This window comes from Lethenteron reissneri, chromosome 38 (assembly GCF_015708825.2).
Source record: "Lethenteron reissneri isolate LAM-NWPU_2019-01 chromosome 38, ASM1570882v1, whole genome shotgun sequence".
In the NCBI taxonomy this organism is placed as follows: domain Eukaryota; kingdom Metazoa; phylum Chordata; class Hyperoartia; order Petromyzontiformes; family Petromyzontidae; genus Lethenteron; species Lethenteron reissneri.
The window spans coordinates 580,188-595,342 of record NC_083816.1 but is presented as its reverse complement, the minus strand read 5'-3'; the positions used below and the strand labels follow the sequence as shown (position 1 = coordinate 595,342).

General features: G+C 52.5%; 1 protein-coding gene across 2 annotated transcripts in view; it reads right to left on the bottom strand.

Annotated features, from left to right (window-relative positions):
* The window catches only part of LOC133351682 (fibronectin type III domain-containing protein 1-like), a 29,989-nt gene extending 19,040 nt beyond the window's left edge, over positions 1–10,949 (bottom strand). The window contains exons 1-4 of one of the 2 annotated variants that reach the window (XM_061567082.1): positions 10,789–10,949; positions 4,957–5,067; positions 4,020–4,143; positions 879–1,078 (exon numbers count right to left, since the gene is read on the bottom strand). In XM_061567082.1, the coding sequence (XP_061423066.1) occupies positions 879–1,078; positions 4,020–4,143; positions 4,957–5,067; positions 10,789–10,855 (502 nt within the window). In that variant the 5' untranslated portion in view covers positions 10,856–10,949. The remainder of the gene's footprint in view (positions 1–878; positions 1,079–4,019; positions 4,144–4,956; positions 5,068–10,788) is intronic. The other variant, XM_061567083.1, reaches the window with a different exon arrangement.
* Positions 10,950–15,155: the final 4,206 nt, after the last annotated feature.

Below are 15,155 nucleotides of genomic sequence, written 5' to 3'. Positions count from 1 at the left end.
TTCTTTTTTTGGCTTCACAACTACACGTGTGCTCTCGACTGATATTATTTTCCTATATTCGCTTGTTACTTAACAACGGCTCGCAACAATTTACGATATATTTCCTTACTTGTGCCTTGCATATGTAGTGACTGTGAATGTCACTGTGTGGTGCCGGGCTTACGAAGCCACGGTGGATAATGTGTTGGCATTATGTGTAGCCCACTTACCAGCCCTAGCGGGGCTTGGGTGAGCGCTGGTCAGCACGGAGGCACCGCGTACAGTGTGCGGTGTGGGCTCCCGGTGAGGAAGCGAGAAGGAGTGTCAGCCAGCCAGGGTTATGTTGGGGCATGATACGCTGGTTGACCTGCCGACACGTGGCCGGATGATATTGGAGGGGGGCCACCGGTGGACAGGGGCCGCTGGGCGATCAAGTGGTATAAAAGAGCTCTCGGGAGCATTCGGGAAAGAGCTCGAGAGATCTAGAAGGTGGGCGGGGCGAGGGGCGGAGTCAGCCCCAGCCCAGGCCGAAAAACGGGGACCCCGTGAGGGGTTCGGGGTTCTTCAGGTTGCTGGTGAAGAAGATCCACGTTGGGTTAAAGAAGCCTCTAACCACGCAGTCCGGGACCCAGCTTGTAGTCCAGGCTGGGATAGTGAACCGTGTCTAGTTCTGCCGTAGCGTGGCTAGATGTACATTCAACACCCAAGTGTAGGTTGTGTTATGTTATGTTGAGTTGGTGAAATAAATAGTGTTGCTCCCAAGACAACATCTGCGACTCAGTTGGACTCACTACACATATTCCCCAGGTCTCTGGTAACAGATAAAGGGACTCTCAACCTGCACAATCGCATTAATACAGCAGTTATAATTTCTAGTCGTCACGTCCATGTTCTCTTACCCTCGGGATGTGCTCGTGCGTACGTGCGTGTCATCACAGGCGTACACCACGGCCCGTCCTTCTCTCCTTCGGAAACACGTGCCGATATCTCGTAGTGCGTCCCTGGTGCCACATGGGTGATGATCACGCGCGGCACCATCGCCGTTTGGTAGTACCATGGTGCAGCAGGCGTCATTTGCCGGTAGCGAACGGTGTAGAAGCTGTGAGAGTGGAAGAGGAAGGCAAACTTAACCGTCACAAAAATGTAATATTGAGGTAATCATTCAACACACGTACAACAACACATTTGGTGGAACAACAAAAAAGATGTCAGCTATGATGCAGCCTTCACAATAAATGTGCCCGGTTCCTCATATCCCTAAACAAGTGGTGAAAGCGTTTGGTTGTGAGGCGTAAACGTGCACCGGTGGAGACAAATAAACATTTCTCTCGTGAGGCGCTAACCCCGACACGGGCAGTGCCAAACTGTAATTGATCAGATAATTATTACATTTTTAACGTAAATACTTTTACCTAACGCTGTGAGAATTCCCAGCACAAACCGAATTGAGTTATCCTATTACAGTAAACCCTCGCTGTGCGCGCGTTCTGTATTCGCAAGTTTCACATATTCGCGAGCTACTAAATGTGTATTCATTCCCGATGCGCAATGCACCAGACGCCAGTATTCACGAGCGTGCGTAGTGCCAAACCACCCACACCGGGGAGGTGCGCGCAGAATGTGGTTACATTTGAAGCTGTCTGCGAAGATCAGGCACGTCCCCTCGGCTGCGCAATGTGCTCTCAGTCTCGCAGTAATCCCACTCTGAACTGGCTATTGTGCATTTTTTACTTTATACGAACTTACAGTCGTCTCGTTTATACATTTTGGTATAAATTAGTAGTCGACTGTGAGATCCATTAAAAAAACGCGAATCCAACCGGGTGCTAAAATGATAACTGTGCGTTGCTATCAAACAACAGCATGTACTGATGAGTCATCCTTCTGAATTCATCACCATCACCACCACCACCTCCATCGTTGTCAAATCATCATCATCATCATCATCAAAGGCCAAAGCCGGTAACGTCACCGCCACTCAACAACACTTCAGCAACTGCTGCACAGACAACACCTAGCCTCAAAGGTTTAGTGTCCTCTATAACAGAGGTTTTTGGGTTAAACATTTACCATTTCCCCCCATGTTCACTCGTACCAGGAACGTAACCCGGTTCTTTTCCAATTGGAGCAACGTTTCTGCATTCGCGAGCGCTTTCAAGAACGTAACCCTTGCGGATAGAGAGAGAGTTTACTGTACTCATTCGAATGGTTTCTCAGGAAACCAAAAAAGGATACAGCTGCAAAAAGGGGCTGGGGGCTGAAGATATGATAAATGTCCAGGGCTAAGGAAAGGGCGAAACACCCAGGTTGATCCATGAGCAGTATCTCTGCCAAGAGGAGATGAAGGTCTCTGCCTGTAAGTAATATCGCTGCAGAAAACTGTCATGTGAAGATGGAAATAGGAACATTCCGTAACTGTTACAATTTTAAATGAAACACTTAATTTGAATTGAGTATTTTAAAAAATGTCCCCTTCACGCTAGCCTTATGCGCTTTGGAATATTAACAGATAATTAACAACTCACGAGACAATTTCAACCGAGAAGATGGGTATAAGCTGAGAAATCATTGGAAGGACGTTATTAACCAAGCAAAGTCGTAACTTGCTGTGGTGCTTCCATTCTTCCCTGCCGTTTGGCTGTTATTTCCGACTCTGAGTTGCATTGCCCCGTTAGGTACCTCTGCATTCACGAGCTGGGGTCTCACTAACATGGCCACCTCTGTTTTCTTAGCCTGGATGTATCGATGGTTCTGGCTGTGTGATGGACTTTGTGTCTCACTGGCGCGACCACCGTTGCGGTGGTTCTCTTGCGTGGACGCATTTGCCTCACAGCGCAGTTGGCAGCGCCGCAGCTTGTGTTACACATAGAAATGACATTAACTTACCAATCCCCCTAATCTCCCTGCCTAATCTCTCCCATCAACATAGTGCTAATCTCCCATTAATACTGCTGTTGTGCGCATATGCGGGGATGATACTCTTATGCAGCGACGGAAGCTCATTTCATGCTAATCTCTCTTTCCCTAATCTCCCTCATTAACACAACTGACGTGCTTGCGTCCGGGGATGGAATTCCTTCCAGCTCAGACCCCGCTTGCTTTACCATCGCCACATATATAACCTCTTGTTGTAACAGCTCTCTCGCTGGTTCAGCAGTTCCACTGCTGGATTATTTTTTCTGCCTGAGGACGACCGCTTGTGTTGCGATCGATACTTCGTGATATATATTTTTTTTATTTGTATACCTACATGACTTTACCGAAAGAACCAAATAGTATGGATTCCTGCAGTCATGAAAGCTTCAAATCAAGATTGAACTCACGATACTTGCGGCTTTTACGACCTTAAGATCTATGAGGGAGCTTAGAAGCTGTCAAGGATGGTATTCAACATTATTCTTACAACTGAACAACATGTGCAATGACTGAACACCCTTTGCAGAGTAATAATATTTGTTTAAATAAAAATAACATTTTTGACATCATAGCATCTGCTGAGGGGGAGGCTAAACAAATCGGGATGAAGATTTCCATGGCCAAAGCCGGTAACGTCACCACCACTCAACATCACTTCAGCAACTGCTGCACAGACAACACCTAGCCTCAAAGGTTTAGTGTCCTCCATAAAAGAGGTTTTGGGTTAGATGGTTTAACAGGCTGACAGCCTGATGATGCTAGTTGTAATTACTGGTGAAACATCACACTCGAATTGTAAATGTTGTAGATTTACTCTCCAACACACCGGCTACATATATTGGATATCTGTATGTACAATATGTATGTTGAACTTCTTTCGCAATGTACGTAGCCAACCGTGCGAATTGGACTACCTGTGAAAAAGGGCTCCATAGCTCATCGGATTTTTCCAGGATAAATCAATCAAAAGTATCCGATTTACAATGCTTTCTTGCCACATTCTAGTCCACACCTTCAAGTCACACTATCTTGTCACTTAGCATCCCTGGCTTCCTCCGTATGCACCTGTGACCACACGAACATGACCGCTGCATGTATGACTGGCCGTGACTGTTGCCCGTTACCGCTTGCTCTTGTCCGCTCCCGCGGGCCCCGCCTCGTGCACGGGGTCTGACCATGTGACCACCACCAGGGTGGGCAGCACGCGCACCTTGAGGTCGCGGGGGGGCGCGAGCCCCGTAGCCTCTGCTGGCATGCGACATGTGACAACAACGCGATGTGACAACGCATCGTGACGATTGTGTGTGTGACACTCGTGGAGATACACAGTGCCACTTTAAAAACACAAATCAACACTTACCTATGAGATACAAATGACCACCAATTAACCAAACACGGTCTGTTCTATAACGCCGTGTGTTGTTTTCATGACGCGAATTGGAAATAAAGCGTTGAATACATTAGGGAACACATTTTTTTTATAACGCGGATGTGAATTAGATAAATCGTGATTGAGTGAACGGAACGACGTTGCGCGAGTAGGAATAAGCCGTTATACGGCTGCCTCAGCATAGCATCATCACACAAGGTGGGATGCTGCTGGATGCTTCTAGATGCAACCCACACACCTCAGTTTTTGTTCAGCCTGCATACGCATCTCATGTGTTATCACGGACTGTTATTTACCCTATATCATGTATTATAATGCAATTTTTCCATTACACGGTGTTCTTCAGGAACGCAACTGCCGCATTACAGGAGAACAGACTGGATTATGGACCATATCGTAAACCACCGCAGTCTGCGCTCCTGCAATGCAGGAGGAATAGCAAAACTTTGCGAACTCTCTCCTGAAGCCCTCTCTTGTCGTGCTCAGCAAACCTCGACATTGCCATCTTGCTCCCGAACACATCGATTGCCGCCTGCCATTCGCAACCACAGAATACACACGAGCCTGCCTGAAGCAGCATTCTCTCCTTTCCTTCGCCGATTGCGTTGGCTCGTCACTTGCAAGTGTTGTGCACGAAGACGAGATAAAAATTGGTTGTAGCAGCTTTCTACCTTGCTCGTCAACGTCCCGTTCCCCACCATAGAAGCGAAGGAGCTGGCGAGCTCCGCTGGGCACGTGCAGCGTCACTCGCGGCGGCACACGGGCACCTGGCACGCGCATCTCTGGCAAAGCCCAAGAGGTGAGACGGGGAGGAGGGAGGCGATTTGAATTAAATTTGCTCTTGAGCAGCAACAGCAGCAGCACTGCCACACACAGATCGTCCTCCGGGAGGGACGGGCACTTTATAACAAAGAACAGAAACCTCACAAAACCATTTTGTCAATGAATCTGGATGAAAATGCAATAACTCTAAAAGCAGTTTTTTTAGTTTTCTTTAAAAGTTCCTATTGTGCCAAATGTTGTATCATTATGTTGGCATGTTACCGCACGATATATTTGACCATACAACACCTCCGATCAGCAGGGTTAGCTACGTACGGTGCGAAAGAAGTTCAACATACATACATATGTAGTGACATAGCGCTAACTGTTGTACAGCAGCTGCAACTGCAGGTGGACACTTAGCGCACATGCTGTTGAGCATATACAAGGGTGTGCCGGCAGGGTATAGGAACTGGGGCAAGGTTCACGGTAGACCTCGTGGGGAAGCCCCTGATGGGTCCGAGAAGGGAGGCACGGCTCGAGCAGAGCCAAGCCGCGCCGAGGGGAATATAATCAGCAGAGAGCGAGCGCTCCAGGCTGCCAGTTCTGGGAGTGGACTCGTCTCGTCGTCGTTGTCGTCACCGCCTTCGCCCGATCATTGCGCGGTCGGACAGTAGTTGGCTGTCTCGGTTGACGCCGTTGGTACAACACGGACAGGGTCTTGTCTGGGCCGGGTCGTGCGGCAGCGTGGTCATGAGAGAGGAAGGGCCGGAGTTGGTGGCGTGAACACAACAATAAAAGGGAAGGACAGTGCCTCCTGCGACTACCTCTTCTCTGATTGAGTATGTGCGCGATGCACGCCACTCACACACACAGACAAACCTTGAGCAAAAGGAAGAAGAGACCTACGACACTACATTTGGTGTCAGAAGTGGGGTATTTAAAACCCACCTATCGTGTCGTCGGGATGAGGACGGCCAGATGGTCATCCCTCCGATAGCCCCGGGACCCGGGAGCCCGGTTACAAAGCCCATGGGCTGCTGGGCAGCGGAGGAGCCGCCGCGGATCGGCAGGACAGCTGCTAAGCAAAATCTGCGGGATGAGCGGCTACTCATCCACGAAGGGAGAGCGGTTGGGAGTCGACGGCGGGAGTGGCTACGCGTCGACGGAGAGAGCGACTGTACGTTAATGGAGAGAGAGCAGCTGAGCGTCGACGGCAAAAGTGGCTACGCAAGACGGCGGGAGCGGCTGCGCATCAACGGCTAGAAAAGCTGACCGTTGACAGAGAGAGCGGCCGAGCGTCGACTGTGGGAGTGGCTACGCCAGGTGGCGGCAGCGGCTGCGCATCGCCGAAGAGAAAGGCTGTACATTGACGGAGAAAGAGCAGTTTCATGTCGACGGGGAGAGCGGGGGCTGTACGTCGACAGGTAGAGTGGCTGAGATTTTCCCGTGGTCACGCGCTGACCAAGCAGCATGGCGGAAGACCGCCATGTGGAGAGGGGCGCGGGGGACGGCACGGACGGCACGGAGGAGAGCGGGAAAATGCGGGAGCTTCCGTCGAAGCGAGAGCAAGGGGCTCCAGACGGGAGACCAAGCATGATGGGCACCATTTTGTCTCCGGAGGACCTCCCATGGCCAGCGGGCGCCATTTTGAGGCGAGCGCGGGAGCGCGCGAAGGAGGTGCGAAGAGTGACGGAGCTGCAAGAAGCTGCTCCTGATTTGGCTCGCACAAGATTCCTCCAGAGGGGGCAGATGGAGGACAAGACACCCTACATCTTCCAGGCAGCGCTGCTGGCACTGGGACGAGAGGCAGACCCACTTTTGGATGAGGGGGTGCTCGACCTTTGAATGGCAGAGAGGCTGCGGGAGCTGGCAAGAAAACTGAGGGTTGCCCTGCCCTCTGCCATCGGCACAGAAATTTCATCCTCAATGGTGGCCAGGAAGATACAGGTCTTCGAGGAGAAACAGCAGCAGGCAAGGTGGGAGGCCACGACATGAAGCCTGCAAAATATGGTGGTGGCCGTGGGGGGCCGGGGAACTCAAACAAAAACATCCCCACGGGAGGACCCACAGCAGGGGCAGCTCCCTCTGCCCTGGGGACCCACTTCCCAAGTGCTTCATGTGTGGTCGGTCAGGCCACACTGCAGAGGAGTGTCGGGGGGACGAGTGATCACCTGCAAAGTCACCCACGCTCGCTGGCCCACCGGCAGAGTCAACTCAAGCCCAGCCGGACCGGGTCTCTGAGACCTACCGAGACCGCCAAGTGCGAGGTCTTGGGGACTGGATCCAAGCAGGCGCTGCCGAGTGGTGAGGGGCCACGTCCTTTGCGCCGAAGACTCTGTCTCCATCATCTCTTGGCCCTCTGGGTTCCGGAGGAGCAGGACCTGCTGACGGGAATGACCGGCTCCATGGACCGGATCACGCGAGCTATGTCCCGGTATGAGGGGACTCTCCCTTGCACTGAGACAGGATCTGGGGTGTCGCCAATTCGCAGATGGGGGGGCCTGTGGGAGAGTTGCCTATTCGCGGATGGGGGCGCTGAGCTGCAAAGTTTGCCAATTCGCGAAATCGGGGGTGTCGCATTGGGGTGAGTGTTGGTTTGTTATCGGGAGGCACCGGGGAGTAGTGAGATGTGTTGTTGATTGCGGGGGATGTCGCGGTTGTAATGGGATTGTGGGGAAGTTTTTTTATTTTCTCGTTGATGTTCCTCGAGTTAAGGGAGTTGCCCTGCCTACCAACCGGTTGCTGCGGCTGTATTGACAGCCGGGATGGCTGTTTTGTTAACGGGGGGGGAGATGATGTCGTGACATTGCGCTGACTGTTGTAAAGCAGCTGCAACTGCAGGTGGACACTTAGCGCACACGCCATTGAGCATATACACGGGTGTGCCGGCAGGGCGGAGGAACTGGGGCTAGGGTCACAGTAGACCTCATGGGGAAGCCCCTGGAACCCTCTGGTGGGTTCGAGAAGGGAGGCGCAGCTAGGGCAGAGCCAAGCCGCGAGAGCTCCAGGCTGCCGGGTCTGGGAGTGGACTCGTCTCGTCGTCGCTGTTGTCGTCACCGCCTTCGTCTCTGCCGCCTTCGCCCGATCATTGCGTGGACGGACTATAGTTGGCTGTCTCGGTCGACGCCGTCGGTGCAACGCGGACAGGGTCGTGTCTGGGCCAGGTCGTGCAGCAGCTTGGTCGTGAGAGAAGGGGGCCGGAGTTTGAGGCATGAGCAGAACAATAAAAGGGAAGGACGGTGCCTCCTGCGACTACCTGGTCTCTGAGTGTGTGCGCAACGCACGCTACCTGCACACACACGCCTCGAGCAGAAGGAAGAAGAGAAGAAGAGACCTACGACACTACACTGGTCAGTAAGAGTTGAAGGTGGATAAGAGTTCAGAACAACAATGGGGTTTGCTCCACGGGATGTGGGATCACTACACACTGTAACAGGTGCTATAGGCTGCACAGTAACAGGTGCTAGAGGCTGCGCAGTAACAGGTGCTATAGGCTGCGCAATAACAGGTGCTATAGGCTGCGCAGTAACAGGTGCTCTAGGCTGCACAGTAACAGGTGCTATAGGCAGCGCAGTAACAGGTGCTAGAGGCTGCACGGTAACAGGTGCTCGAGGCTGCGCATTAACAGGTGCTATAGGCTCCTGGCATCGCAGTGAAATCCACTGCTGCTCTGCTCTCTGCTCCCACATCTGTGATCTTCGCCTTCCATCAACCCGCAATGACCAGGGTGGTGAAGTATGGTCATGGAAGATAGCACACTGCACGTCTGCGTACACAAACTACAAGTACTGTACCTGTACAGTTCAACAAAAATACAACGATCCCCTGTGTAGCCTTAACAGACTGTTGGGGCAAGTGCTGTTAGCGAGTAGCACTTATCAAGGCCAGAACAGCACACGAGGGGGTCTGTGACCAGCACCACGCCCAGCCGCCTTTGTCTTCACCAGTGGCGAAGTTTACACACCGCACCAGGTACCAATTTAAGCCTCAGTTGACCCGAGGGGATGCCCAGGTCCGGATCAGACAATCGCCAGTGGTATTGGAACAGCGCTCTAACCGCTCCGCCACCGTTCCCCACTCATCCGCACTCAGAGGCTCCTCCCAAGCCCCCCTCACGCCTCTCCCAGGTGCCCCCCACGCCTCTCCCAGGTGCCCCTCACGCCTCTCCCAGGTGCCCCCCACGCCTCTCCCAGGTGCCCCCCACGCCTCTCCCAGGTGCCCCCCACGCCTCTCCCAGGTGCCCCCCACGCCTCTCCCAGGTGCCCCCACGTCTCTCCCAGGTGCCCCTCACGCCTCTCCCAGGTGCCCCCCACGCCTCTCCCAGGTGCCCCCCACGCCTCTCCCAGGTGCCCCCCACGCCTCTCCCAGGTGCCCCTCACGCCTCTCCCAGGTGCCCCCCACGCCTCTCCCAGGTGCCCCCACGTCTCTCCCAGGTGCCCCCCACGCCTCTCCCAGGTGCCCCCCACGCCTCTCCCAGGTGCCCCTCACGCCTCTCCCAGGTGCCCCCCCCGCCTCTCCCAGGTGCCCCCACGTCTCTCCCAGGTGCCCCTCACGCCTCTCCCAGGTGCCCCCCACGTCTCTCCCAGGTGCCCCCCACGCCTCTCCCAGGTGCCCCCCACGCCTCTCCCAGGTGCCCCTCACGCCTCTCCCAGGTGCCCCCCACGCCTCTCCCAGGTGCCCCCACGTCTCTCCCAGGTGCCCCCCACGCCTCTCCCAGGTGCCCCCCACGCCTCTCCCAGGTGCCCCTCACGCCTCTCCCAGGTGCCCCCCACGCCTCTCCCAGGTGCCCCCACGTCTCTCCCAGGTGCCCCCCACGCCTCTCCCAGGTGCCCCCACGTCTCTCCCAGGTGCCCCCCACGCCTCTCCCAGGTGCCCCCACGCCTCTCCCAGGTGCCCCCCACGCCTCTCCCAGGTGCCCCCACGCCTCTCCCAGGTGCCCCCACGTCTCTCCCAGGTGCCCCCCACGCCTCTCCCAGGTGCCCCCCACGCCTCTCCCAGGTGCCCCCACGTCTCTCCCAGGTGCCCTCCACGCCTCTCCCAGGTGCCCCCCACGTCTCTCCCAGGTGCCCCCCACGTCTCTCCCAGGTGCCCCCCACGTCTCTCCCAGGTGCCCCCCACGCCTCTCCCAGGTGCCCCCCACGCCTCTCCCAGGTGCCCCCACGCCTCTCCCAGGTGCCCCCACGTCTCTCCCAGGTGCCCCCCACGCCTCTCCCAGGTGCCCCCCACGCCTCTCCCAGGTGCCCCCACGTCTCTCCCAGGTGCCCCCCACGCCTCTCCCAGGTGCCCCCCACGTCTCTCCCAGGTGCCCCCCACGTCTCTCCCAGGTGCCCCCCACGTCTCTCCCAGGTGCCCCCCACGCCTCTCCCAGGTGCCCCCCACGTCTCTCCCAGGTGCCCCCCACGTCTCTCCCAGGTGCCCCCCACGCCTCTCCCAGGTGCCCCCCACGTCTCTCCCAGGTGCCCCCCACGTCTCTCCCAGGTGCCCCCCACGTCTCTCCCAGGTGCCCCCCACGCCTCTCCCAGGTGCCCCCCACGCCTCTCCCAGGTGCCCCCCACGTCTCTCCCAGGTGCCCCCCACGTCTCTCCCAGGTGCCCCCCACGCCTCTCCCAGGTGCCCCCCACGCCTCTCCCAGGTGCCCCTCACGCCTCTCCCAGGTGCCCCCCACGCCTCTCCCAGGTGCCCCCCACGTCTCTCCCAGGTGCCCCCCACGCCTCTCCCAGGTGCCCCCCACGTCTTACCGAAGCGGCCAGCGCTCACAGCGGCGAGCAGCGCGGCGCAAGCGAGCAGCCCGCGGCGGCTCTCCATGACTGGACGCGGAGGAGCGGCGCCTCTCACCTCGCTCCACTCCTCACTACACTCCTCCCTTGTTCCACTCCTCACTTACACTCCTCCCTCGCTCCGTGTCCGCGCTCTCACCACTTGGGGGGGAGGGTAGCCCAGGGCTGTTCCCCGCCCCGCCCCGGCGGAGGGGGTTTGCATCCCTGGTCGACTCCGGCGCCCGCAGCTCTGACGGTCGCCTGCATCCACTGCATGGACGAGGACTTCTGCGAAACGTCGCCACCTCTCTGCACGGTCGTGCTGCGATTGTAACGACCCAGACAGAATCCGTGCGGATTTCACCCTCCACGTCTGACACCCCCCCTACCCCCCAACTCAGACGCATTCCTTCACTAGGCTGCCACTCCGTTATTAACATTGACCCTTGTTCTTCAAGTATGTACGTAGAACTTATTTTGCACCGTGCGTAGCTGTGGGGGCTGACGCCCACCTCCTCTCCCCCAACCTCCTCCTCGGCCACTTCCAGCCGGGCCCCCGCCAATCGGGTGATCGGCTCCCCCGCACCAGTTTCAGTTTTTCAGTTTCATGTGTTAGATATAACCTTGTGAGCCATGCTGCTCTTGACTCGGATACAACCGCAACAAAACAAAAACATGAACAAGAAACATCTTAAAGTGACTACACGCAACAGAAAAAATCCTGGAAAAAACAGCAAAGTGTTCCAGAAAAAACACCGCATTTCAAAGCTGTGTGCAAAAATCCCAGTGGGATGCAAGTCAAACAATAACAACCATAAGACAATGTAGATTAAAGTTATCAGGCCAACTCTGTACTACAACAAATAAACATGGCCAGACCAAACTGTCCTCAAAATCACCATAATAAAGCCACAAAAACAATGTAACAGTGATCATAGGAACTGTGATTAAAATCCAACAATAAACGATATACAAAAACATGTACGACCAAACCCCGCAGCCATCGCTGGCTGCATGAGTCACTCCATAACAGCAGGAGCATCAGTAGCAGAATAAAAAATTCTCAATACACCTTTAAAAATCAGCACACCACAATCAAAACTCAAGATCATACTTTGCAGCGGTCATCCGGAATGCTACATTTGATTTCAGGCCATTCTGTATAGCAGTGGCAGCTAGGTGTGTACAACTCCTCTAGAGCAGTTTTGAGTGAAGATCTCACAGGTAGTGATCCAAGTTGCAGTTTATTGGCGATAGCATTCCAGACCCTAGGGGCATCAATTGAAAAGGCCTCTTCCTCCAGTATTTGTACGACAATAAGAAATGTGATGCTGGTAAATGAGCGAAGACCTTAGGTTACATTTGGTCTTCGAAACAGTGAGGATATCCAGCAGGTAGTCTGCTGATTTTTTGTAAGTACATCGTGAATAAATAAGATCTGATGCACAAGCCCGTCGATCATTAAGAGAAATTAAGTTTGACCCAATGTAGAGATCGCAGTGGTGGGTCCTATATGGGCAGTTCAATGCAAATCTTAAGGCCGAGTGATAAATTGAGTCAAGCATCTTCAGTAAAGTACTGGGGGCTGATTTATACACGATGTCACAGTAATGAAGTAGAGGCAGTACGGTAGCTTTAATCAATTCCAAGCGGAACATAGTGCTTGTGGCGATACAGAAAACCTAATTTTTATTTTGTATTTTTACCAATATAATCAATGTGATCTTGAAAATTCAGTTTTGAATCAAAGATGACCCCAAGATACTTATAGATCGTGACTTGCTCTATTTGATGATTACCGTATTTTCCCGCATATAACCCGCGGGGTATACCACTTTTTACAAACAAAACAAGACCCTGCGGGGTATATGGAGGTGCGGGCTATCCCAAAAAATATTTTACACGTGTGACACGTCATCACTCGTTTAATTTTTTCAAGGTAGGACTATCCACTATGCAACACTTACCTTTGACGAAAGCACTGCTGAATAAACGACTCGTATTACAATTGCACATGTTAACACGTTTTTAATTATTCAAATTGTTTGTACGATGAAACGACAATGTTTGAAGTGGGCGCACTTTGTTTACCGGCGACCGGAGAGCTGGGGGGAGAGAGGTGGGGGGTGGGGGCGAGGCAACGGCGTTACCGTAGTGCCGCTATTGTCTGCGCAGTGTGCAATCTCCCAGTGCTAAAACTGTACTTACTTATCTACCGGTTATGTGTTACTTATTTATTGGATATTTACTTTTGTTACTTATTTACTGTTTTAAGTTCACTCGTTTCCGGTTAGTTTGTTTTCTTTGTGCCCGTTATGATTTTAATGTTAACAATTGATAGTGGAATGTATTACAAATGTAAACTTCTTTTAATATGATGGAATTAAGCTGCAGTAACGACGTTAAAGATATGAATGCATGCGGGGTATATGGAGGTGCGGGCTATCTGAAAAAAAAACGCTATTTGTGCGGGGTATATGCGTCTGCAGGTTAAATGCGTATGTGGGCTATATGCGGGAAAACATGGTATTTAAGGAATATAATTGGGGGAAAATTACTTCCTGCTTTAGTCCTGGTGTGAAGCATAGCACCTTGGTTTTGAAGGTATTTAGGACCAGTTTAAGAACAACTAGCTGATGTTGTAGTTTGTTGAAATCACCCTGGAGCTTAGCAATCACGTCATCCGGAGAGCGGCCGGCAGTGATCAGTATCGTGTCATCTGCAAACAGATTTATGAATGATCCAGGTCAGTGCCCAAGTCATTGACATAAAGAGAGAACAAGAGGGGGCCGAGGATGGAACCCTGTGGAACCCCTTTTGTTATCTTAACACTGTTTGACCTCCAACCATCTGTGAATACAGTTTGGGTGCAAGAAGAGAGGGAATTTTTTAACCATTCTACTGCGTATTTGGAGAAACGGAGGCAACTTGGTTTACTAAGCAGGGTGTTGTGGTCCACTGTATCAAAGGCGTTGGACAAGTCAAGAAAAAAACGGGCGCAGTACTGCTTATTATCAAGGCTACTGTAAATGTGATTCAGAGAGTCTAATGCAGCAGATGTGGTGCTGTATTTTTTTCGGAACCCAGATTGTTTTCGATGTAATAGATTGTTGTCGGACAGGACACTGCTAATTTGGTAGTTAAATCATTTTTCAAAAAATTTCATCAACGGGGACAAAATTGAGATAGGTCGGTAGTTATTTGGATCATCTTTAGGGCCCCCTTTGTGAAGTGGACGAACATAGGAATGTTTCCATTCTAGAGGTACTGATGCTTCTTTGATGGACAGGTTGAAAATATGGACTATAGGTTTGTATATTAGATGACCAACAGTTAGCAGAGCATAGACGGGAATACTATCTGCTCCGGTAGAGGAGGACCCTTTGAGGTAGGAGAGTTGTTTCAGAACATTACTTTCGTGGACAGGCTGGAAACCCCTGCATGAGCAGGGGTGACTCCCAATACATTATTAAAAAGGTCACCAGCTTCAGAAAAATGAAGGTTAAAATTGTCGACTATTTTTGGGGGCTCTGAAAAATAGTCCCCATTTTGGTTAAGCACTTTGGGCAGATTATCTGTGTTGGATGCCTTTTCGATACATTTGATTGTATCCCAGAAGATTCTGGCATTTCCATGTGATTCCAGGAGGGTGGAGGAAAAGTAAGCATTTTTTGCATGTCGTATTTTTTTGACGCATCTATTCCTTAAAATCCTGTATTCTAGCCAGTTATTGACCACTTTACTTTTCTGATCACATGTCCAAGTCTTGTCCCTAGTTTTCATGAGCTTAGTAATAAAATGATCAAACCCTGGTGGGTGGTTGCCTTTAGTTTTAAATATAACCAACGGAGCATGTTTGTTAAGAATTTGGAGAAACGTGTACCTGAAGGTCTCCCAAGCCGTAGTCATGTTGGGGATATCACAGACCTTGTCAATATCCGAGTGAAGCACATCATTAGTAAATGCCTGAATGCTGAAGTGTCTCATGGAGTGCTTTTCAACCAATTTAAAGGGGACTTTGGGTCTGGCTGATGATCTCACCCCAAATATGAAGGAGTGATCACTAAGGTTATTACCCAAAACACCAGTAAGTGGGAAATTGTGAGCGGCATTAGTCAATAGGACGTCAAGCAGAGATGATTGTCTCCGAGGGACACGGCGAAGTGGCTGGCTCTCCACCACCCGGAGTTATCCCACACACTCCCCACGTACACCACCCATAATTTGGAGGTGGCTGCGTGCACGCGCGTGCCCATGCAGGTGCACGTCGCCCACCACGGCGAGCGCTAAAAATAGCCGTATGAATATGCGTACACAATGACACCCTACAGCCAACGCGCCGCGTGAAG